Source organism: Brassica rapa, chromosome A09, assembly GCF_000309985.2.
Source record: "Brassica rapa cultivar Chiifu-401-42 chromosome A09, CAAS_Brap_v3.01, whole genome shotgun sequence".
Lineage (NCBI taxonomy): Eukaryota > Viridiplantae > Streptophyta > Magnoliopsida > Brassicales > Brassicaceae > Brassica > Brassica rapa.
Genome location: NC_024803.2, coordinates 10,562,750 through 10,588,982, shown reverse-complemented (window position 1 = coordinate 10,588,982; position 26,233 = coordinate 10,562,750). Strand labels below are relative to the sequence as shown.

At 31.9% G+C, this 26,233-nt stretch overlaps 4 protein-coding genes and 1 pseudogene across 8 annotated transcripts; 3 read left to right on the top strand and 2 right to left on the bottom strand.

Annotated features, from left to right (window-relative positions):
- Window positions 1-13: 13 nt before the first annotated feature.
- LOC103838553 (dynamin-related protein 4C-like) lies at window positions 14-8,190 on the top strand. Its single transcript, XM_009114998.3, has 2 exons — window positions 14-4,127; window positions 4,436-8,190. Exons 1-2 carry the CDS (start codon window positions 3,695-3,697, stop codon window positions 6,028-6,030), a joined length of 2,028 nt encoding a protein of 675 aa, XP_009113246.1. The 5' UTR covers window positions 14-3,694; the 3' UTR covers window positions 6,031-8,190.
- A 952-nt stretch (window positions 8,191-9,142) lies between these two features.
- Window positions 9,143-12,244, top strand: LOC103838552 (annotated as a pseudogene).
- Window positions 11,769-25,302, bottom strand: LOC103838505 (1,4-dihydroxy-2-naphthoyl-CoA synthase, peroxisomal). 2 transcript variants are annotated; one of them, XM_033279154.1, is made up of 10 exons: window positions 25,299-25,302; window positions 13,606-13,932; window positions 13,387-13,509; window positions 13,012-13,113; window positions 12,872-12,910; window positions 12,685-12,783; window positions 12,532-12,579; window positions 12,350-12,445; window positions 12,114-12,236; window positions 11,769-12,025 (listed from the first exon to the last, which is right to left on the bottom strand). In XM_033279154.1, exons 2-10 carry the CDS (start codon window positions 13,873-13,875, stop codon window positions 11,909-11,911), a joined length of 1,017 nt encoding a protein of 338 aa, XP_033135045.1. In that variant the 5' UTR covers window positions 13,876-13,932; window positions 25,299-25,302; the 3' UTR covers window positions 11,769-11,908. The 2 variants fall into 2 exon arrangements, with proteins under 2 accessions (XP_033135045.1, XP_009113203.1); XM_009114955.3 differs by lacking the exon at window positions 25,299-25,302 and having other exon boundaries at window positions 13,606-14,078.
- Window positions 19,311-22,967, top strand: LOC103838504 (MATH domain and coiled-coil domain-containing protein At2g42470-like). 4 transcript variants are annotated; one of them, XM_009114953.2, is made up of 5 exons: window positions 19,311-20,901; window positions 21,511-21,618; window positions 21,720-21,880; window positions 22,023-22,222; window positions 22,301-22,967. In XM_009114953.2, the coding sequence occupies exons 2-5, from the start codon at window positions 21,515-21,517 to the stop codon at window positions 22,721-22,723; spliced, it is 888 nt and encodes a 295-aa protein (XP_009113201.1). In that variant the 5' UTR covers window positions 19,311-20,901; window positions 21,511-21,514; the 3' UTR covers window positions 22,724-22,967. The 4 variants fall into 4 exon arrangements, with proteins under 4 accessions (XP_009113201.1, XP_009113202.1, XP_009113200.1 ...); XM_009114954.3 differs by having other exon boundaries at window positions 19,311-20,967; XM_009114952.2 differs by having other exon boundaries at window positions 19,312-20,735.
- Window positions 23,313-26,147, bottom strand: LOC103838503 (polygalacturonase At1g48100). Its single transcript, XM_009114950.3, has 7 exons — window positions 25,611-26,147; window positions 25,092-25,223; window positions 24,772-25,002; window positions 24,624-24,665; window positions 24,324-24,531; window positions 24,059-24,249; window positions 23,313-23,980 (listed from the first exon to the last, which is right to left on the bottom strand). The coding sequence occupies exons 1-7, from the start codon at window positions 26,019-26,021 to the stop codon at window positions 23,585-23,587; spliced, it is 1,611 nt and encodes a 536-aa protein (XP_009113198.1). The 5' UTR covers window positions 26,022-26,147; the 3' UTR covers window positions 23,313-23,584.
- Between the last annotated feature and the right edge of the window lie 86 nt (window positions 26,148-26,233).

Here is a 26,233-nt window from a genome sequence, read left to right as displayed (position 1 = left end):
TATTATTTTAGTTAATTTATCTACTTGTTATCTTTTTCATAATTTTAGGATGAGTCATTAGTTTAATTAATATTATTATTTAAATATTTATAATATTATTATGATATTAAGATAATTAATAAACATGCATTAACATATTCTATTGTTATATATATTATTATTTAAAAAATGTGCCAATATATAAATATCATGATATTTAAGATTTTTAATTAATAAATTGATATTAATCATTGATATTAACAATATCTACCGATAATATCATCATTACTTTTATCTTATATTTAGTTGATGATTTTAATGACTAAATATTATATCCAATTTTTCTGATTTTATTTAGAAATATTGATCAAATACATATTATTAGAAATATATATATAAGTATACTAATATATCTGAATAAATCGGTTTTTTTGGTTTATTCGACTTGATCTATCTATACTATTATTTGAGAAGTGGATTTGCTCACTTGTCATGTTTTCCATGAATTTAGTTAATTTATCTACTTGTCATCTTTTCCATGATTTTAATTATTATTTTAATATTTATATATTATTATGATATTAAGATAACTAATAAACATTAACATATTCTATTTGTTATATATATATTATCTAAAAATATTTAAATATATAATTATCATGATATTTAAGATTTTTAATTAATAAATTGATATTAATAAATGATATTAACAATATTTACCGATAATATCATCATTATTTTTATCTTATATTTAGTTGATGATTTTAATGACTAATATTATAGCCAGTTTCTCTAATTTTTATTAGAAATATTGATCAAATACATTTAGTTAAAAATATTATATAAAAGTATACTAATATATCTGAATCAATAGTATTTTTTTGTTTATTCGGTTTAATCGCTTAATATGCTGAACCATATCTATATATTGCGATTTTTAAAAAATAACATCCATTCATTTTATTTGATACTACCAAATCCAGACTGTTGTTTCGATTTGGTTTGGTTTTATCGGATTGAACACTCCTACATTATCATTATTTTGTTGATGTTTTATAGTTTTGATTTTATAAAATTCTTTCAGTGCCACATGATTTATTTTCAGTCCAAATACAATATATATGTGTTTAATTTCAAATACAAATTTCGTAATTTAATTATTACTTTAGAAAATATTTTGATCTGAAATCTACATCACATAAATAAAACTATGAAACAAAAGAACATAATTTAGTGCATTGATTATCAATATTAATATTGAAGTTTTATGATCTATAATAATATAAAATTCCTATCAAAATTAATTATTATGTTTTATAAAAATAAACATTAGAACTAAAAATTTGCTAGATATATAGATATATTAGTCCATACAAAGTGCGGAAAATCAACTAGTTCATAATTGAACATCAAGTCATCAATTAAATCAACTAATATTGTTTTGAGAGACATTTTTTTCTAAATGGTTATTATTCAGTCATTGTCTTTTACCTTCTTGCCAATCAAAGGAGAAGTGACCAAAATACTTACCATATTCCTAATTAACTCAAGACTCTAAAGAACTCAATGTGCTAACTCAGATCTGAGATAGAACTCTGCTAAATATATAAATCAACCAGAATTTGGCATTTTTCTTCAAAATTAGTGATATATATAGATTTTATATTGATGAAATCAAGTTCGTGGAAAGGCCAATTCCAGACTTGTAAGTGCAAGATGAAACACAATGTAGTATGACATAAAATAAGACAATAGACAATGAGGTTAGCAAACACTTTTTGCTATATTAGAATTTTTTTTAAACAATTTTTATAACACTTGCTTTATCAGTTTTACACAACTTGTTAACACCCTAAACAATTGCTAATAAAATATTTTAATCTGATCAGCTTTTGTCTCTTTGTCGTCTGCTACGTCAGCCTCTGCCTCAAAACGTCACCAAGAACTCCTCCAATGGATTTTCACCCTTCCTTTATAATAATAAGCTTCGAGAGTCTTGTCGATTCCTCGACCCCTTTCTATTTTATAGTTATTCCCACGTTCCCAAAACAACTTCCATATTAATAGATATAACTTCATTTTCTGGAATTATATTTATTACTTTTCTCCATGGCATAATTAAAGTTGATCCCTAAGTTTATTTACTGATCTTATCTCCACGATATAAACTTGCTACTCAAGTTTAACCTACACTCATCATCTTACATCCATGTGAATAAACTTTCAAAGACTGAACTGACTCAATTCCAAGTGAAAAAAAAACAATGTTTTAAACTGAAACTTACTATAAATAATCTGTGAATTCTGATTTAGGTTTCAATTTAGTCATATTTGTTAAGCTAGATGAGCTTCCAACCTAAAACCAATTGGTGCTAAGTGGAGTGGCCCATCCATCTTATATATTGCTAAGGATCTCTTCCAATATCCGATGTGAGATATTTATTCCTAATACGTCCCCTCGAGATGATGGTTTTTTAAGCGTCAATCTCGGAATGTTCGGGCGAGGATCGATGGGCCAACTTTGGACCAGATCTATGTAGATCGGGTTGGACTACATGGATCGGGCTCTGATACAATGTTAAGCTAGATAGATGAGCTTCCAATCTAAAACCAATCGGTGCTAAGTGGAGTGTCTCATCCATCTTATATATTAATAAAGATCCTTTCCAATATTCGATGTGGGACATTTATCCCTAATAATATTGATCTAAATTTGTGTTTCAACACGGTATCTTCCAACATATTTGTTTCACATGTACATACATTCATATTCCTAAGTTAAGTCATCATAAACTATTTTCATATACTTAGAGCCATTCTTATCTATAGATAATTTTTTTAAAAAAAAATTACATCAATGGTATCAGTCCATCTTCTTTTTATTGATTTAGGAAACACAATAACCCGCATGCATCATATAGTTTATGTCAAAAGAAATGTCTACATTATACCCAAAAAAAAAAGTCTACATATTACGAATAACATTTTCTGACGTTTAGTTATACAAATACTCTATATAGACTTGACTCTATATTTTTATTATTAAAAACGAATTTTTTTAATTTTTATACTAGATTGATGTTCCTGCATGGTGCCAAAAAAATAGAAACTAGTCGTTATACTTCTAGAAATTAATTCCTTCTAAGTTAAATCATCATAAACTATTTTCATATAAAACAAATCTTTTTATTTAGAAATTAAAGACGACAGTTACCTAATACTAGTATTCAATTGCTTCACCAGACTGGTTAGTTTCTAATTACTTCTTACATTCAATTCGGAAATTTAACCTTTTCTTTTTGTTGATATAGCAAACACAATACCCAGCATGCATCATCTTGTTAATGTCAAAAAGAAAGAATTTAAGTTACTACATATTACGAGAAATTATTTTCTGATTTTCAGTTTTAAATACATATACAATGAAGGATTAAAGGGCGGCCTTTTAGCTTCATCTACGAGCTAAATAGGTGTAATTGTTTTTTGAAAAAAGCTAAATAGGTGTAATTATGGACTTAGTTAACTTTTTTCAATTCCAACATGCACGTCCACCTACATCCTTTCATCTCAAACGTTTTACTTCTTGATTACACCACTCAGACAATAAACCCTTATGATATCTCTCTATATATATCTTCGAGTGTCTCTGAGAAGAATCACACTCTTTCATAAATATTTCTTATATCCATAGCAATATCCTTCACAATAGTCGAAAATGGCAGGTCGTAACAAGCATGTTGTCTCTAAAACCTCTTCTTCTCTGGCTATTGTCGAAGCTAACCCCCCGGCCAACAAAATTATACCCATTGAAGCACCGATAGTTTCTTCTTACAATGACCGGATCAGGCCGTTGCTCGACACTGTTGACAGGCTGAGGAACCTGAATGTAATGAGAGAAGGGATCCAGCTTCCAACCATTGTCGTTGTTGGAGACCAGTCCTCTGGGAAGTCTAGTGTTCTTGAGTCCTTGGCAGGGATTAGTTTGCCTCGTGGGCAAGGAATTTGCACTAGGGTTCCTCTTGTGATGAGACTCCAAAGAAGTTACAGCACTGAGCCTGAGATCTGGCTAGAGTATGGTGACACAGTTGTTCATACGGATGAGGAACACATCGCTAAAGCTATTTGTGCTGCTACAGATGTGATTGCTGGTATGTTATATTGTTCTCTCTCTCTCTCTCTCATTTCATTTTATGTTAACTTTTGCTGAAAACCTATAGCATAGTTTAATGTGAATGAGACCGTTATCTGAAAAATTAATGTTATAGACTTATAGTAAGTTGTTTACGCATACTCCTGAATAAAAGTGCTTATAGATGTTATGTGATTTTTTGCCACTCCTAGTTTGTTCTTTATATGAAAGAGTTATGCATTACACTACTGTTTATATAAGATGAATTTACAAAGCGTTTTCTTGTTACAGACTATGAAAAGTACTTATAATATACATATGTTGCAGGATCTGGTAAAGGGGTCTCTGACGCTCCTTTAACCCTCCATGTGAAGAAGGCTGGTGTTCCTGATCTTACCATGGTTGATCTCCCTGGGATAACTCGTGTTCCAGTGAACGGACAGCCTGAAAACATCTATGAGCAAATATCTGCGATGATCATGAAGTACATCAAGCCTCAAGAATCCATCATCCTCAATGTTCTGTCAGCTACGGTCGACTTCACGACCTGTGAATCCATCCGCATGTCTAGACAGGTTGACAAAACCGGTGAACGGACTCTGGCTGTTGTCACAAAGGCAGACATGGCTCCTGATGGTCTTCTACAGAAGGTTACAGCAGACGATGTGAGCATCGGACTTGGTTATGTATGTGTCAGAAACCGCATCGGTGAAGAGACATACCAAGAAGCGAGGATGCAAGAAGAGCTTCTGTTCAGGACTCATCCAAAGCTAAGCTTGATTGATGATGACATTGTGGGGATTCCCGTCTTAGCTCAGAAGCTAATGCTTATCCAAGCAACGATGATCGCCCGCTGCTTACCTGAAATCGTCCGCAAGATCAACGAAAAGATGGAGATCAGTGTCCTCGAACTGAACAAGCTGCCAATGGTGATGGCTTCCGCAGGTGAAGCATTGATGACATTGATGGACATCATCGGCTCAGCAAAGGAGTCTCTCTTGAGAATCCTCATCCAAGGAGATTTCTCCGAGTACCCTGAGGATCATAAGATGCACTGCACTGCTCGCTTGGCTGAAATGTTAAGCCAATTCTCAGACAATCTCCAAGCACACTCCAACGACGTCACCGTCGATTTCTTGATGGACGAAATCAAGATTCTCGACGAATGCAAATGCGTTGGCCTTCCTAATTTTATACCAAGATCAGCTTTCTTGGCTATACTCTCACAGTACGTCGATGGAATCCATTCCAAGCCGGTCGAGTTCATCAAGAAGATATGGGAGTACATCGAAGCTGTTCTCATTCCGGTTATTTCCAAATACGCTGAAAACTTTCCGCAGATACAGTCTTCAGTCAAACGAGCTGGACGCAATCTTATCACAAAGATGAAGGAGCAGTCCGTGAACAGAGTTGCTGAGATCGTTGAGATGGAGAAGCTCACTGACTACACGTGTAACCCTGACTACATGACGTCTTGGACGGAGAAGACAGCTTCGCAGCATAGCTTCATCCATGCAGTGTTGTACGATGAGGCCAAACCTGAGAACTTCTCTCTCGCTGGATTTGGGGAGGTGAAGATCTCTCATCTGAGGATGTACCACGCTCATTTGCTGCAGCAGGCGTTTGACATGAAGATGAGGATCGCGTCGTACTGGAACATTGTTCTGAGGCGGATTGTGGATAACCTTGCGCTGTTCCTTCAGTTCTCGGTGAAGAATCTGGTGAACGCTCAGTTTCAGAAGGAGATTGTGGCGGAGATGGTGGATCCGAGAGGCGGCGGAGGAGTTGAGAGGATGATGGAGGAGTCTCCTTCGGTGGCAAGCAAGAGGGAGAAGCTGAAGAAGAGTGTGAAGCTCTTGAAGGAGTCTAAGGACGTTGTGGCAGCCATTGTTGATCAGAACTCTGGTTATGGAGGTCGTTAAATTGTTGTTTCTGAAATCGGATCGTGTCCGGTTGCGTTTGTTTTTGTTGAGGTGGGTGTGGGCCCTTTTTTTCTAAATTTTAATTTTTCGTCTAAGTTGCGTTTTATTTTAAAAACTTTTTTTTGTAGTTACGGGCTTCAGATTATGTGCTGTTGCCTTTCGAAATGAATTTCAAGTTTCAGTTAATTTGGTCAAATCGTCTATAATCTATTAATTTATAATTTTTTTTTATTTACTATTAACTAGTCATAGTAAAACTATTTAAAGAATGGATTGATATGACATGTTTGATTATTTAATTTGATTAAATTGTCTATAATCTATTAATTTAGAATCTTATTTTTTGTCTACTATTAATAAGTCATAGTAAGACTATTTAAAGAATTGGTTAATGTAACATATTTGATTATTTATATTTAAAATTAACAGACTATAAATTTGAATTTTATTTTTTTAATTATAACAAAATCTGTTGATAAAGAATCTAGCAAAATCTTACTAAAATTTTAAATATTTTATAAAATAACATATTAATTAATTTCGTAATTAGTAATATAATTTTATTATAAATCAATTTTAATTAAAATTTCATTCTAAAACAAGAAAATAAAATTCTATACTACTTTTTATAAATTTAATAATTATATTTTGTATTATATAAAAATAGAAGTTATTTATGAATTACATATGACAAAATTATATTAAATAGGTAAATTAACAAATTTTATTTTTTAAAAACTCTTTCATTTAAATAAATTAGCACTCATCATGAAAATGAGTTAAAATTCGTAAATCATATAATATTTTATATAAAAGTAATTTTAGTAACATAGATTAAACTTTTATATCTACAACTATATGTTATCTTTTTGTTTATTTTGAAACTCTCGACAATATGTTGTTTAAAAATGTTTACACATGAAAAAATAATGGTATATAATAACCTTTACCTCATATACTATTTTAAAAATATGTTATCAGAAAACTATGAAATTTTAATAATTCATTTAAAATATTAATACAAATCAAATTATTTTTTTAATTATAATAAAATATGTTGAGAATATTTTAGAAAACATTACCAAAAGTTCAATTTAAAAAAAAATGTATTAATGTAGTATAAAAACAAGTTCAAAATTCTTGTAATCTTCCAAACTCAAAAATAGTTGTGTAATTTTCCAAAGTTTTCTTAACAAAATATACAATTTTAAAAATAAATATTAAAACTCAAAATGATAATATTTCAAACTTTACAAAAGATAAAATCATAGATAATAAAGAATAACTTTTTGAAATGCATCATAAAATTGCAAACTATATATGCTGTAAAAATTAAAGTAATCTAAGGGGGTGTATTCAATATAACATTTGAGGTGATTTGATTTTTAATAGAGTCTTAGATGATTTCAATAAGTTGCAAAGATTTATGTGATTTTTGTTAAACCACTCTAGAATATAACCTAAAACCATGGGATTTAGATTTTAATTTTTTTAACTACGAAACTTCACCCAAACATCCTAAAATCACCTAGAACTTTAAAACTCTACAACTTAAAATATTTTCAATAACATTAGATTTTAGAGTACTCTACAAAATGTTAAATTCAATAACAGTGAATTTAAAATGAATTTTTAAAATTCATATTTGAATAACAGTAGATTTGTCATTTTAATACAAATCACCTTAAACTCTCAGTTGAATACACCCACCTAATATTTTGAAATCTTAATTAAAAAAAATATCATAGCATCCAAAAAATATCATATATTAAGAAAATTTACTAAAATAAATTGGTAGATGCTTCTATGTATAAAATTTACTAAAATGATAGGGTTATATAATTTAAACAAAATAGTGTTTTTTTACTTATAAATACTTTAAAATACTAAAATGATATATGTTAAAGAATATCTTTTTAAACACAACATTTAAATATTAATTATCTTAAACATATATATTTCTATAATATAAATAAATATATTTCTAAATTTTATCATATGCAAAATGTATAAATTAAAAAAAAAAAATATTTGGAAGAGGTTCTCTATTTGTTTATTTCTGATTGTTATTTTATTTTACATATCTCAAAAATATATTTGTAAGTAATAAAAATAATAACAAAGTAAAATATATTAAATAAATCATTATATATTAATAATGTCAAATAAGAAATATAAACAATAATATTATAGAATCACACAATATATAACACTAAAATGAAAATTATATATTTAAAACATTTGTAATAAAATCAAATACATTTATAAAATAAAATATAAATGCACGGACGTACGGATTAAAATCTTGTTAATGATTTAAATTATCGTCTTAAAAAAAAGAAGAGATTCCATATATTATGCAAAAGATGTCCTTAAGACTTACAGCTAGGGCTGTTCAATATGGTAAAACCGAACCGTACCAAACCGAACCGAAATAGACAATATGGTTTGGTTTTGGTATATACCATATAAACCGAATGGATATAATTTTATAAAAACCGTAGGATTTGGATATGGTTTGGTATATAACCGATTAAACCGAATAAACCGAACAAAACCGATTAAAAGTAGAAACATGTAAATATGTATCTATTTTATAACAATACATGAAAATCTATTTGTTACATAAGTTAAATTTGTGTTAATAACTATTACCATAATTTTATAGTAATAAAAACCTTAATTTGTAAAACATTTGAACTATAACTAATACATCGCAATTCAGACATCTTATTATCTAAGTCTTTTTTTGATCTCTTTGATTTATTTTAGTCTTCACTAAATTAATATGAAGATTATAAATTTGATGGACAATAATTAATGGAAAATTTTCAATTGAAAAAACATGATTTTAATGAACACTAAATATGGAAGAGTGGTAAAACTTTTCTTTCATGTTTCTGTTTTGTTTCATATTTTTATTTTCAAAATTTCAAGCTTTGATTTTAGTTATAGATTTGATTATTTTATTTGATGGTAGAAGCATTTTTACTTTTTTGTTCATTTATTTGAACATGTAATATATTTTTAATAAATGACTGTGTTGACAATATGACTCTAAAATTCATATAATATGATCTCAAACAAAATAATTATGTTTTTTTGGTATAAAACCGAATAAACCGAAAACCGACAGTATATAAACCGAACCGAACCGAAGTAAATATGGATTTAGAATGGTAGTTATATTTTACTAACCGAAATACCGAAAACCGAAAAAAACCGAACCGAAACCGAACCGATATCCGGATCAATATAACTACCATTCTAAATCCATATTTACTTCGGTTCCTCTTGTCATGAGGCTCCAAAAAAGTTCAAGTCCTGAGCCTGAGATCTGGCTAGAGTATGGTGACAAAGTTGTTCATACAGATGAGGAAAACATCTCTAAAGCTATTTGTGCTGCTACTGATGTCATAGCTGGTATGTCCTGTCTCTCTCCCTTCCTTACTGTTCAACATGTTTTGGTTTACCTGCATATGCACATGTAACTGAATACTAGTGTAAAGATGTGTTGTATGAGTATGTAAACTCCTAGGTAAGTCTTGATTGTGATAAGTCCCTGAAACTACATATGCACATGTAATGCAACTTAATACTAATGTCAATATGTGTGTGTGTATGAGTTTATAAACTCTTAGATGGCCTTAAGGGATATTATATATTTTATGATAGACTAGTTTTGTTTCCTGATGAAACTTTAGTGTTGTATGATAGAGACTTAACCAAAGTAAGTTTTGATTGTGATCAAATACTTAACATGTGTTGCAGGTTCTGGTAAAGGGGTTTCAGACGCTCCCCTGACTCTCCATGTGAAGAAGGCTGGTGTTCCAGACATTACCATGGTTGATCTCCCAGGAATAACGCGTGTTCCAGTGAACGGACAGCCAGACAACATCTATGAGCAGATCTCCGGGATGATCATGAAGTACATTGAGCCTCAAGAATCCATAATCCTCAATGTGCTGTCAGCAACCGTTGACTTCACGACCTGTGAGTCCATTCGCATGTCTAGACAAGTGGACAAAACGGGGGAAAGGACTCTGGCTGTTGTCACAAAGGCAGACATGGCTCCTGAAGGTCTCTTACAGAGGTGACAGCAGATGATGTCAATATTGGACTTGGTTATGTCTGTGTCAGAAACCGGATTGGGGAGGAAACGTATGAAGAGGCTAGGATGCAAGAAGAGTTGCTTTTCAGGACTCATCCAATGCTAAGCTTGATTGATGAAGACATTGTGGGAATCCCTGTCTTAGCTCAGAAGCTAATGCTAATCCAAGCAACAATGATCGGTAGATGTTTGCCTGAGATTGTAAGAAAGATCAACATGAAGATGGAAACTGCTGTTCTGGAGCTGAACAAGCTGCCAATGGTGATGGCTTCCACTGGGGAAGCATTGATGACACTGATGGACATTATTGGTTCAGCAAAAGAGTGTCTCTTAAAGATTCTTATCCAAGGAGACTTCTCCGAGTTCCCTGATGAGCCAAAGATGCATTCCACCGCTCGCTTGGCTGAAATGCTGAGCCACTTCTCAGACAATCTGCAAGAAACACCAAAGGAGGTTACTGAGTTCTTGATGGATGAAATCAAGATTCTTGATGAATGTAAATGTGTTGGCCTGCCTAATTTCATACCAAGATCAGCATTCTTGGCTATCCTCTCACATCATGTTGATGACATACATGCCAAGCCTGTCGAGTTCATCAGGAAGATATGGGACTACATTGAAGGTGTTCTCATATCAGTACTCTCCAAATACTCTGAAAACTTCCCACAGATACAGTCTTCCATCAAAAGAGCTGGTCGCAGTCTAATCACAAAGACCAAGGAGCAGGCTGTGAATAGAGTTTCTGAGATGGTTGAGATGGAGAAGTTGACTGATTACACATGTAATCCTGACTACATGAAGACGTGGACAGAGAAGACAGCTGCGCAGCAAAGCTTCATACATGCTGTGCTGACCGATGTGAAGAAACCTGAGAAATTCTCTCTCGCTGGATTTGGGGAAGTGAAGATCTCGCATCTGAGGAAGTACCACGCTCATCTGCTGCAGCAGGCGTTTGACATGAAGATGAGGATCACATCGTACTGGACGATTGTCTTGAGGAGGATTGTGGATAATCTTGCTCTTTATCTTCAGTTCTCGGTGAAGAATCTGGTGAACACTCAGTTTCAGAAGGAGATTGTGGCGGAAATGGTGGATCCTAGAGGTGGTGGAGGAGTTGAGAGGATGATGGAGGAGTCTCCCTCGGTGGCTAGCAAGAGGGAGAAGTGTGAAGCTCTTGAAGGAGTCTAAGGACGTTGTGGCTGCCATTGTGGACCAAACTTCTGGGTTTGGAGATCGTTGAACAAGTTGGATCTTTCTTTCTTGCTTGGCTATGTTTATGTTCTTTTGTGCGGTAACGCTAAGCTACTAAGCTTCTTGTTTATGTTGTCTCTGTGTGATATCTTTTTGTTGTTGTTAGTTTGGTCAAAACTTTTGTTGCTGTCCAAGTCTGCTTCAATCTGTTTCCTATTTTCTTAATATCATTGCCTATATTAAGCTAAAATCGGAGGCAGTAACATGCCTGAAGTTTACAAAACCAGTGTTATTGCCAACACAAGTCCCCCGTTAATGTGTTGAGTTTTTATGGCTTATGTGAATCTCTTGGACCTGGATTTTGCTTTTAAGTTTTGTGGTAATGATAATTTCTTACTTGGAACGTGAATGTTTTTCTCGTTTCTATGAATCCAAGTAAAGCTCTGATAAAGTATTATTATTATTATTATTCATTGTGTGTAATAGTTGAAGTCTGGAATAAATTTGGCAATCAAAACAAAGGAATTTGATTGAATGTTTGACATGAAAACACCTGAACTGAGCTTAGTAGTGAGTTCAAGGTCGCCGGGGAAATTTAGAGAAGTTCGGTGGTCGACGTTCCATATAAGCTGTTCTTCCTTCTATGCCTTCTTCGGTTCCATAGAATAACAGCGTCGCATCACCTCCTAGCCCCTGTATACCAAATAATGTTTAGGAAAGAAGTATATTAATGAAATAATACTGACTTGTGGCTTAACATGTTGGTTGAAAAGGCTAGAACCTGAAGTCCAGCATGGCCATCATCGACTGCATTGAGTGCTGCCTTAAGAACACGGATTGCAGTAGGGCTGTTCCGTAAGATTTCTCTGCACCATTTCACAGTTTCTTTCTCCAAATCCTCTAGCTATAACACAATAGCATGTCTCAGTGAATGAACAAAACAATTACCAGCAAGAAAGGAAGTTACACTTTTATGAATCTGTGATAACACTAATGGTTACTACTCATTAATATTACCGGTACAACTGTATTGATAAGTCCCATTTTATCTGCTTCCGAAGCTGTGTAGAATCTTGTCATGAACCACATTTCTCGTGCCTTTTTAGGACCAACCTGTTTTTGTTTTTTCAGACAGTTTGATCGGCCCGTGTTAGTTGCATCGTAGTACTACTAGTCAGTTAGTTGTATCGAGTTATTACCAGACGAGACATGATTGAACTTCCATAACCAGCATCAAAACTTCCAACCTGCGGACAGAAAATCGACACTTAATGATCAATGAGGATTAGTATCAACTCTGCTCCTACTTCACTGTCACATTCAAAGTTGAAAAAAGAGGATAGTGGGAGAACCTTAGGACCCGTCTGACCGAAAATAGCATTATCAGCTGCAATGGTTAGATCACAGACCATGTGCAAGATATGTCCTCCTCCAACAGCATAACCAGCAACCTGAATTAGTCCATCAAAAGGAAACACGCAACCAAGATCAGTACAAAAGGTGCATAGACTAAAACAGCAATTCTTCGAATGTACTTACCATTGCGATAACTGGTTTTGGCAGTCTGCGGATTTGAACCTGAGAATGAAGATAAGAAACAAAGTTGAATAAATACACTAATCCTACTAAGACTAAGATAACCTGCGCTTTTATTTTAGTATTGAAAATCAAAGACATACCTGGAGATCAAGGACATTAAGTCGACCAACATCATTGGGATCAGCATAACCATCTGGTGTCCTCAACGCTTGATCACCACCACTGCAAAACGCTTTCGTTCCCTAAACCATCAACATAACTATTCAGAACAATCATTTCACTTACAACAATCTAAACAGAAGAACTCTTTTTCATCAAACTCTAAAGACTCAACACAAAAGCTCTTAGCCTAGGGTCGGTCCTGACATTTATGTGACTTGAAAAAAAAACTAAATGATCAAATACATATATATTTTCAATCATTTTGGAGCCAAATTACCATTCAAACTTTGACAACTATCGCTATGCACAGGATTGGGCCTAAGCTAGAGAAAGCTCATAACTAACTAAATTACCTTGCCGGTGAGTATGATGACTCCTACAGAGCTATCGTCTCTGGCGTCGTTAAACGCACGCATAAGCTCCTTCACAGTCTGAGGCCGGAACGCGTTTCTTCTCTCCGGACGGTTTATAGTAATCTACATAACCAACAACTATTCAACTGAAGAAGAAAGAAACACACACACCAGAGAGAGAGAGAGAGAGAGTTAGTCGAACACGTTACACTAACAAACCTTGGCAATATCTTCACCGACGGCTTTCTCATATATAATGTCAACGAACTCTTTCGTTTCTCCGTCGTCACCGACGAGATCAGCTTTTCTCCAAACGACTTGGTGAGTCGGCACTTCACCGTGAACCTTATGGTAATTGTCATTCATCGACGAGGCAGTAGAGAGTTCCACTGAGTGAACGCGAGTTGGAATTGTTTCCAAGGGGATGAGATGATTGGTGAAGACGGAGATACGGCGGCTCGCGGTGCCGAGTTCCTTGGAGTCAGCCATTAGAGAGGAAGAAGTATAGACAGAGAAAGGTGATGATGATTGGTGATGAAGATGATTCTATCGCATGGACTTTGACAATAGTTTGGATAAAATATTTGTTTAGTTAAAGAGAATAAATAATTAATTGAATTCTTCCAAAAAAGGAAGAAGCTTGAAGGTTTGGAGAATCAGAGGAAGTGGACGTAATCTCTTGGCGCGCCTGTCTCTAATGAGAACGTTTGACGATGAGATAAGATAAGGCGAAACGCATTATACATTTGCGTTTCAGTTTCGCAGTTATTTTCATAAAAGCCCTTTTAAGGCTTTAACTTTGGGATTAATAGCGGCTTTGATTATTGTTAAGAAATGAAATCTGTTTTTGGGAATTATATTGCCACTAGGTTAGCGCGGAATAAACATTATATATATAAATTATTTTATATATTATATGTTTATAACATATTATGAAATAATAAACATATATTGAATAATTAAAAAGTCATTATCTACTACTTATATAAATAAATTGGTGCGAACATATAAATAAATTTTATAAATCGAAAAAATATTTTCTATTTGATACGATATATAATTAAATTTAAATGATAGTAACATATATATGGTATATTTTAATATTAATATATATTAGATGATGCTTTTTGCTCATATTTTTTTATTATTTGTTTCTGTTATAGTAAAAAGTCTAAATTAGTGATAACAAAATTTCCACTGTGGGATTAATGGTTTAAGTAATTTATAATATTTAAAAAAATTAAGTTGTCAATATTTTTTTAAATTTTTTATCAAAAACATGTTCAAAGTAAATTTCAAAATTAAGATATTTAAGTATTTTTATGTGGCATATAGCTTAATTTAAAATGATACATATATTTATATATCTTTTATTTTTGATACCTATTAAATGAGACTTTCAACTTATATTATTTTTTTAATTATTTGTATCATGTCATAATAAAAGTTATAAATCATAGATCACAAAATTTGAATATGAAACTTTTAACAGTTTTCAGTAATTTATACTCGTTTTTAAAAATTCAAAATATAATATATATAAATAATTTTTTTAATTTTTATTATATGGTTACTATGATTGTTTAATTTATTTTAATAGCTTAAAATTAAACAAATATAATTATAATACACACTTATTTTTATCAAATCTTTATTATACAAAATAATTAATTGTCATATATACTTTAGCCACATTAGACAATTCCGTAATCTTATCTAAGGAAATAATGAAGCACATTAATAATGTATTTATTGTGGTTTAATAAAAAGATTATTATATATTTAGATGAACCAACCTATTTCTCTAAGGATTCTAAGAATCATTCTAGTGATGACACGTGGGTACAAAAAATGTTGCAATGCTTCTCAAATAATATATAGGGGATTTAAAAACATACTCTTGTCTGTTTCTTTGAAGTTTATAAAGAGATAAGAACATTCTTAGACTTTAACTTCTCAATAAATATTTAAATAAATATGGACATTATTTACAAATTAATTTTGTCACATGTCTTCTTTACAATCAATTTCACTAAATAAATCTGACATAACATATTAAAATGACGATATGACTGATAACTAAATGTGACATGAACAATTACATTTAATGTTTATTTATATTTTTGGTAAAAAATTTTAATACGATAGTAAATTATAAATCATCATCAAATTAAGTGTATTCAAATATGATATTAAGTAATATAATAATATTAATTTACTAATATTTTACAAATTTTGAAATATTATTTATTTCAATTTTTTAGAATTATACAATTTTATTACTAAAAAACGATTTTCAATTTTTTTTACTATTTAAAAAAAATATAAATTTTAATTGTAATTTTTTTAAAACAAATTTTAAATTTTCAATCGTATATATCTAAAAAATAAGAAATATTTTTTTTTAGTTTTACTTGTTGATAATTATAAAACTTTTGATCTTATTAATTTTATACAAGTTAATTAATATTTTTATACAAAAAAATAGATAAAAATTTATCTAAGATTATAATTTTAAATATATATATATATATATCTATTCTTAAATATAATTTAAAATAAAATATTTTTTATTTTATCTTAATTTTATGTTCTATTAAATCAAAATTTATACTAAAATATTGGTTAGAAAATAATAATATCTAAAATAATAATTATTTTAAAAAATATAATTTAAATTTAAAGAAATTATTACTGCACATAATGCAAGAAGTTTTTCATCAAAACAGAAGTTTATACTTCAACCTGTTAATAAGATTCTGTGACCACTATTATGAAATCATTAACTTATATTGTCTTTTTTTTTTTATATCAGTTCTAGAATTTATAATATAATTTATAGATAACAATAATGTTGTATGTTTTGTCTCTAATACTGCTAACCCCTTTTTGTAGATCTAATTTACTTTTTTTTCCTAAAATAAAATACGATTATTTAGAGACTTGCAAATAGATATATGCACCTTCGATTATTTAGAGAAATTGGTTAACCAGCTCGATCTAACTAGGATAAAACTTACGCTTTGCGTATAGTAAATTTATATGAAAATTATTTAAAAAATATCGCATAGAAAAATAAAATTTATATTCTTGATCGAATTAATATTTTTGGTTCTTAAACAAAATTTTTAAATTTTTTTGTGTTATTATGTTTTGTTATGAGTGGGTAGAATGATTTAAAAAAATTCTTAGTATGTGGTATCAATAACTTCAATAATGTGGGGAAAACATGAATATATATACCAATTCTTTTGATTAACATCTCTTCAAGTTTACAAAAGAATTCGCAACTAAAATAATACACATACAAATCATAAAACAGACCGTAAACAAAACTATTACACATGGAGTTAGATATAATTCCTTAACATAGATATGCTTGGACTCCACTTGACATCATTCCTTTGTACCACCTTGGGCAGAAGACTTCAAAAGACTTCCCTAAGATTTCGCGGGAAGTCGTCTAGCATAAAATACATTAGAAGACTTCTTTAGAAGAGAAGTCTTCCAAGAGTCTTCCGAGAGTCTTTCAAGAGTCTTCTAAGAGTCTACCAAGAGTCTTCTACGAGTCTTCCACAATTTCTTGAGAAGTTTTCCAAAGTCTGACTCAGATCTCAATAAATCTGCATATTCAAAAGCATTCAAATGACTTCAAAACAGAAAAAACTTCAAAAATAAATTATGTATGCTTAAATAATAAACAAAACAATCACATTAGGTTGAATCTATAACTTTTTAGAATCAAATATATAAAACACACAAAATACATATCCAAAATTTATGTCATTTTATTTTTGGGCATAAGACTCCAAAAGACTTCCTGAACACTTCGTGGGAAGTCTTATTGCATAAAATACATTAGAAGATTTCTCAAGAAGTCTTCCAAGAGTCTTCTGAGAAATTTTTCAAAGTCTGCCTCAGATCTGAAAAATCTGCATATTCAAAAACATTCAAATGACTTCAAAACAGAGAAAGCTTCAATAATAACTTTTTATGCTTAAATAATAAACAAAACAATCAAATTAGGTTGAATCTATACCTTTTTAGAATCTAATATATAAACAAACACAAAATACATATCCAAAATTTGTACCACTTTGGGCAGAAGACTTCAGAAGACTTCCTAAAGATTTCGTGGGAAGTCCTTTAGCATAAAATGCATTAGAAGACTTGCCTAAAGTATTCTGAGAAGTCTTCCGAGAGTATTCTTAGAAGTTTTTCAAAGTCTGTCTCAAATCTGAAAAACCTGCAAATTCAAAAACATTCAAATGGCTTCAAAACAGAGAAAAACTTCAAAAATATAATTTTATGCTTAAATAATAGACAAAACAATCACATTAAGTTGAATCTATAGCATTTTAGAATCTAATATATAAAACACACAATAATACATATCCAAAATTTATAGATCTACCTTTGAATGAGTGAAAGATGAGAACAATGTAATGAAAAATATGCAAAAGGAAGATAAATTAGTAAGAAGATATAAAAAAAAATGAGAAATAGATTTAAAGTTTGGTGTTTAGATGTTTAAAGAGATTAGGGAGAGGTTGGCGAGTTTTAGAGTGAGAAACATTATATTTTTGTTGCAGCCATTTGAGAGGAAGAAAGAGAATGTATAAATTTTCTTTATATATGGAGACAACAATTCCAATTATGTTAAATATTTTTGATACAAAAGACTTCTTGGAAAGTCTTCTAAAAGAAGACTTCTTGTGAAGTTTTCTCGACGTTAAAATCAAATATATGAGAAGATTACTGGAAGACTTCGCTTCAGGCGGAAAACCTAAAATTTTACTAAAACTTATGCGGGAATATGTCAGAAGACTTCCCAAGAAGTCTTTTAGAAATTTTTCGAACCATAAAATAATAAACTAACGAACTAGATAGCAAAAACCAATTCATTAAAGTTAAAATCAACTTAGAAAGCGTTTAATATACATAAAACTAAACACATGTAGGTTAATTTTTTTTTTTAAAAGTTAAGATTCTAAAATTAAACTCTAAATACAAATAATACTATAAGATATGTTACTGAACCCTTAACCAAAGTCTTCTAGACCCAATAATCAAATAACTAAGCAAAAACACTTCCTTAAACTTAAAAGAAACTTAGAAAATGTTTAAATCAAGTAATTAGATAGTCACTAAACACATATATGTCAAGCTAAAAAAAAATAAAAAAAAATATTTCAAAATCTAACCCTAAAAACACCAACAATACTATAACATACGTTACGAAACCCTAAACCGAAGGCTATCATGACTCAATCTACATCCATTCATCTATGTTAAAAATAAATTTAATTTTAGTAAAACTAAATTTTCATCATTTAGAAATGTTTATTAATACATGATTTTGATTTTTTTCTCTATCAAAATATTTTTTTAATAAAATTTATTAATTACTTTTAAGATCTAATACATGAGAAGACTTCTGGAAGACTTCGATTTAGGCGGGAAACCTAAATTCTTCTAAAATTTAGGTGGGATATGTCAGAAGACTTCTTAGGAAGTCTTCTGTGAGTCTTTCAGACCTTATAATCAAATAACTAAACAACAAACACTTCCTTAAACTTTTAAGATACTTAAAAAGTGTTTAAATCAAGTTATTAGATAATCACTAAACACATATAGGTCAAAAAAATTAAAAAACAAAAGATAAGATTTCAAAATCTAACCCTAAATATACCAACAATATTATAACATATGTTACCAAACCCTAAATCAAGGACTATCATGAGTTAATTTACTTTCACTCATCTATGTTGAAAATAATTCAATTTTAGCAAAAATAAATTTACATCATTTAGAAATGTTTATTATTACATTATTTCAATTTTTTTCCCATCAAAATATTTTTTACAAAAATTTTAATTTTTTTTTAAGATCTACTGAACGAGAAGACTTACAAAGTCTTCTCACGCGGAGGGTTATAATGGTAAAACTCAATACATGTTTTTTGTTTAGTCATAAGAAAGTTGTTGTAATTTCACTAGCATTTTGGGTTACTTTTGCATTTGATTGAATTTAAGGTATACTTTTGTATTCAAAATCAACTTTTGAGTCATTTTTGACAATTTTCCCGTTAATCATTGAATTTTTTGGCTTTTCGTTGATTTTTTTTTAATACTGGATAGTATACATTACATAATCGTATAATCTCTAACTCTATTAGATATGATGATCAACTATCCATAACATATGCAATATTGATTTTTTGCTCGATGGACATGCTTTCTTCCCCGCAAATGACCACAACTAACAATTTTACTACAATATTTTAGAACCCCCAAAACTTGCATCCTATAATCTGCAAGAAATTACATAGTTTAGGATTTGGATCTCAAATCTGGGTATAAAATCTTTTTGGGCTTTTCGTCAAACATTATAGTTCCTACAAAATAGGAAGCAATAGCTTACATTATTGGGAAAATTGTTTTTTTAGAGCAAAAAAATATTAACTATGTCCCTTTAGACTAATCTCATATACTTTATGTCCCATTAGGCTAATTATTTTCAAAATGGCAATAATGCCCTTAAAGTTGTAATTTTTGTTTTTTTTTGTTTTTTTATAAAAAAATCGATTTTTTTTTTCAAAATATGAAAGTGAATATTCTCAAATATTTTGTTTCCATATTTTTAGGAACTGGTTTCTTATCCGTAGAATACAACTAATCTGTAGAAATTGATTTCTACAGGTTTTTAGAATTATAGTAATATGTAGATTTTGATTTCTACATTTTTTAGATTTACAGTAAATCTGTAGAAGTCGGTTTCTACGTGTTGTAGATTTATATTAATGTGTAGATTTTGATTTCTAAAGATTTTAGATCGGTAGGTTAAGCGTGGAATGTGTATTCTAGATATTTTTAGAATACTCTTATTTACGTAGATCACGTATTCTAAACATTGTAGATTCAATGAAAAAAGTGGATTTTGGTTTCTACTTCGTAGAATGTCATTTCTACTTTATTTAGAACATAATCTGAAATTTATGATTTAAACATTTTTAGAACTGAAAAAAATACTACTAAGTTCATATTGGTATTTTATCAAAAGTTACTATTTTTCCAATTTTTTTTTGGTTTGTAAAACTATTTATTAAATTTATTTTCAAAAATATTAAAGGGTGTTATGGACAAAAATGACATAAAATAGATATTAGTCTAAAGGGACATAAGATACTTATCATTTTTTTGCAAAAAAAAAACAATTTTCCCTACATTAATTAAGGGAAAAGAATGTGAGTTACTTTCTTCCTAAAATCCAGGAAACAAAGCAAGTCATTTTTTATTTGCTAAAATACTAAAAACGAAGAAAGGAATTGGTCAAAACTACCAATCTCGGTACATTATTAACCTAAACTCTAAATCTTTTCCTCTCTACTCTCTCGCTGAGCAAACTTTGGAGATTCGTAGTGGGGTTTTTGCATCTCTCCTTCGGTTTAGATATCAGATTCTTTGAATAACTATAGGAGCTACGTGGTGCGTCGTTTGTTTTTGTTTCCCTGAGGTGTTCTTTTTTGTTTTCGCTTTCGATTTGGTTTTCACCCGCGTTATTTTTTAGTGATCTGCTAAGGTTAGATCCTCTTTTCTTTTGTTGTTTTCAACTTTGATCTGTGTATATTACGTGTGGTGAGTTTTGATAAATTTCGTAGACCGAGGGTTAAAACAAACTGTGTTGATTTAGCAAATTTATTGTTGCTTCCTTTCTTCGTTCAATTTGAATTAGATTTCAAAATTTTGTTTAGTTGCATTGGGTGGACCTGTAAGTTTCCAGTTTAGCTCTTTAGAGATAGTACAAAAAAACGCTAAAACTAATGGATGTTAATTATAACATATGAGAATATTGGTTTGGAGAGTTAGTCATTTGCTCATATAAGTTTATTTACTTCGGAAGCTGATGCTTAATTGCCCTTCGACTAACAAAACTAGAACTTCCTCATGTATTTTTAATCTTTGCTTTCGTCAGCTTAGTGAGTTTTGAATAATATCTTAGTTATAATTTATAAATTTGTAAAAGTACTGTCGGTTTCTGGTATAACTTACCTGATGTTTGTGGGAAGGTCGCGTTTTTGTTTCAAGGTACAAAAAGGCTAAGAAAAATAAAGTGTTTTTGTAGATAAATGGAGGATCATAAGCCGACGAGTTTCACATTTGAGATTGATAACTTCTTAGAGAAGGAAGCTGTGATTTCATCCCCAACATTCTCAAGTGGAGGCTGCCAATGGTAAATAAATTATTTCACATGTGTTTTTGATATTTTACTCGTTGCCCAGATTCAAAAAAAAAAAACGGTAAGATCTATTTCTACATTTTATAATTATTCAGGTATGCAAACGTTTATCCCAAAGGAAATGGTATTGAAGATCACTTGGCTCTATTCCTCTATGTTGCGAATTATGGATCATTGCAGCTTGGATGGAAAAGGCGAGCTAAATTTTCCTTTGTTCTGTTGAAACAATCCGGCAAAGAATTCTACAAATCAATTGGTAAGTTAACCTATTAGACACAAGGCCGGATCCAAGATTTTAAGTGCCATAAACATTTACTAAGAACTTTTTTTTCTAAAAAATTCATATATATGATAATGCTGAAGAAATTTAATCTAATCTCTCTGTTTTGGTCTTACAGAATTGTGCCAAGTGTTCTGCGCTCAGGTCCCGGGATGGGGTATTGTAAAGGCCTTGACTATTAAACAGCTTCAAGAAAAAGGGTTCATGGAGAAGAACAAATTGATAGTTAAAGTCCAAGTACTTGAAGTTGTTAATGAGGCAGAAGTAACTGGGAACGAGACTATGGATGTCAGAGGTTTCCAAGTTCTTTATTCTCAGGTGCAATTATGCGAATGATTCTTGTTGCTGTTTATTCCTTTCTTTTTTGATTAGTTATAAGAAGTTCTTGCTTGACAGGCTTTTCAAGTAAGTTGGATTTTCGAGAGGCACCCGGACCTTGCTTTGAGTTTCGGACCAAAGAGCCACTTCGTGAAGACTACATACATGAACCTCCTCCTCAAGCTCATCGAGAAACTGGACAAGCCTCCACATAGCTTCTCCGAGACTGAGCTAAGCAACACCCGCACTGAGTTGGTCGATCCAACACAGACAGGGTTCAAGCTAGACTGGCTGAAGGAAAAGCTTGATGTGATTTACTTGGAAAGGAAGAAAACAACTGATGCTTCCCGTATCCAAGAACTTGAGCAACACAACAAGAATCTCAAAGCTGAACTGAACAAGGAGAAGATCAAATCTGCTGCTAAAGTCTTATGGTTGGAGCAGACGGTGTCAAATCTCAAAACTAAGCAGAACAAGAAGCCGAAATTAAGCCCTAACTAGTTCTCCCGAAAATTTGGGAATTTGTTTTTTTTTTTCGTTTATCTCAGAGCTGAAGATTAAATCTATTATGTGGTAAGTCCTTCTAAATTTTTAGTAGATTAAGAACTATGCAATTGGTGATTGTTTAATTATGCAAATCGGTGATCGGCTTGCTATTAATCGATCCCATGGTAACGAATGTTGCTGTTTCTTTGTTAGCACCAAGAAACAATATCCAAATCACGATGACACTTGTTGCAACCAATTTAAACCCCCAAATCTCATCAGAGGAGCCTTAATTAAGCCCTCGTTAATTTTCTCAAAAGTTCTAGTAATCTTAAAGCAGAAGGTCAAATCTTGTGGATGAAAAATCATGAGATTATATGATCAAACTATATGCAACAGGATTACAACGACGAATTATACAAAATATTTGAGAAAATGCTTATAGAGATTTTCAGCATGGCGCAAAAACATACTGTCTGAAATGAATTTTATACGGCAGCTAGCTCCGGACTAATGCAGTCATACATGAATCTTTAAAAGACATGTAGAATTGTCAGCTGTAATATCATCATTGTAATGTTTCTCGTAGTTTGTAATAACATAATTGACAAACAAAAATATAGTCAAATTATATCTGATACAAATAATATACATGCACTGTTTCAACAAAGCTATGAAGCAGTTTCTTTTTGTTTTCGATTTCTCACTTAATAGTCTGCCTTAATTACTCTAGAGAAGGAAAAGGCTTTCTAACCTTATAAACACTCCACAACACTCTCCACACAACAGAAAGAAAAAATCAATTGAGCAACTAATTGTAATATGTATGAAGTACTTTTTTGGTAATCATTTTACATCTACATATCTCCCTGCTGGTCATACACATACATCATGATCTGTATGGACTCCATTTCTCGCAGGCTTCCCGATCTGTAAGCAATCAATCGGTGGAACAGTTGGCGAGTTGAGCAATCCAAATGCTTTCCAGCAAAATGGATCATACATGTGGTATTGTAGCTGCACTGGTTTTAGCTCTATGCCTGATAGTTGCACATCTACGCAAGGGAAACTGTCACTGCAAGCAAAATGCACAGGCTTTACTGTATAAGTGCCTCGTATGTTCTCATACGTGACTCCTTCAACAGACACTGCTGAACTCTGGTTCTTGCATTTGCTGTGATCACAGTAGAATTGATCTATCACTATCGGAAGCTGAACCTCTGTGAGCTGAATGTTTGAGAATAGTACTCCTTTCACTGATCCTACACCTCCCTGCATTAACACATTAAAGCTTATTTAGATTTCACTCATTTAATTTTTCCTTTATGTAAAAGATATGTTGTTAATTACCTGCCAGGTCTTGATCCGGACACCAGTCATTGTGTTGTGCATAACTACATCTCTGACTGTTATGTTGGAGACACAAGCTTTGGTACTGTCTTTACCGAGACTCCCTATGCTGATTCCATGTCCTGGTCCACAATTCACATTGTGAACATACACATTGGAGCAACCGGTTTGAATCGAAATACAATCGTCTCCTGGAGAAAAAAAACCGAGGAATCAGTTTCACCGAGTTTTAAAGATTTTTTTGACTAATTAAATGTGTTTGTACCGCAAGCTAGTGTGCTAGTGTGAATCATGACATCTCTGGTGTTCTGAAGATGAATCCCATCTGTGTTTGGACTGTCTCCGGGAGAAGAAACGGTCACGTCATGAACTAAAACCTGGACGCAGTTATCAAACTTGAGGTGACATTGAGGACTGTTCTGAATGGTTATACCCGTCACTGTCACGTCAATACTCCCGTAGAACCGCAGCGCCTACACCGTAAAACCCGAGGTAAATAAAAGTTTTTACCATATAGTAGTAAAACACATATTGACTATTTCAAAAAAAAATTTTGGTATCTCACCGTTGGTTTAATGCTTGGCATTCCATTTAGCTCACTTCTTATCTGCCATGTGAAGTTTAACACAAAAACAAAAACAGAGTTATGTGTTAGATGATTCTTGTCTAAATGTGAAGAATGAGATGCATTAGAAGAAGTGTGGATGTATTACCGGCATTGGAGGACGTTCTTGAACCGTATTATTCAACGGGACAATGAGCTTGAAGTCATCATCGATAGGATAATCAAAAGGGTTATCTTGTTGCCACCAACCAGTGCCTCTTCCATCAATAACACCGTTTCCTTGTATCGTAATGCCTTTAAGCTTCGTGAACTCTATCCACCACAGAAGCCCTCTTCCCCATGACTCCGAGTCCGTAGGAGCTACAATCATCCCATCCAACTGCAACCAAACAAAAGGCGCACGTCCATCAGCCCAAAGGGTACATTCTTTTACATTTTTGTTTTCGAATCTTGATGAGTAACTCTCACCTGGAATACAATGTTTGCTTGACAATAAGGACCCGAGAAGGATATGGGGCCAACGAGGAAGATATAGTCAGGCGGTATGACCATAGTTGACGCCTCCACTTTGCAAGCAGAAGCCCATGCCGCTTCAAACGCCTGCAGATAACGTTAAAGCTTTTTATTATTATTATTTTTTTTCTCACAGAAAACAGAATTGTGGAGGAAAATCACAGAGATTCTGGTCCCCTCTAAACTTTGGTAACTTTTTTGTCACTTCTCTACATTTTTTTTTGTTTGGTTTTATCGGAATTAACATTGAAAGGGAAAAAACAGTTGATTGACTTTACAGACAAAAGAGAAAGCTTTTGTGAGCTCTGTTTTTTGTTCTGTCTCGTGTTACCTTCTCAACTGTAATTCACATTCTGTTTTTTTTTTCTTTTTCTACAAGAATGTTAATGAAAGCGAAGATTAAATTTTTGATTTAATCAAGAACCAATAGGTTGAATTTTTTAAATTGGATAATGAAATGTTTTGAATCTGTACCTCAGTGTCATCACTCATGCCATCACCCTTAGCGCCAAAATCAAGCACATTGAATTCTTGAGACCCTTCAAGTGGCTGCAGCGGAAGAGGTGACGGTGGTGGCGGTTGTACTTGTGGTGATGGTGGCGGTTGTACTTGTGGTGGTTGTGGCAGGACAGGTGAGCCGGATTTTGGCGGCGGAGTTTTTAGTTGTGGTTTTGACTTATGGGAATGGCTATTGTGGTGGCTTTTTGGTTTCTTGCTGGACAAGGAATCAGACAAGGTTGAGGAAGAAGAGGAGCTGCTATGGTGGTGCCTCCAATGTCTTCCTTTTCTGGCAATGCAGGTCTGTAAAGTTACAGACCAGACAAGAGTTACCATAAGAATCATTATTGTGACGCTACTCAGCCTTTGACTCTCTCTCGTTATCATGTTTTTTTTTGTTTGTTTTGTATGATATGTGTTTCTCTTTGTTTGACACAGAAAAAGAAGGAGAAGATGGGACTTTTGTTTATGTGTTGATGTTATGGATTGATTGAAAAGAAATAGGTTTTTGGGGTTTATATAAGGAAGCGGTCCAAGAATATAGAAGGACTCACGGGAGTTTAACATGGATGGAATTTCATGATGTAATCAAGAAAAAA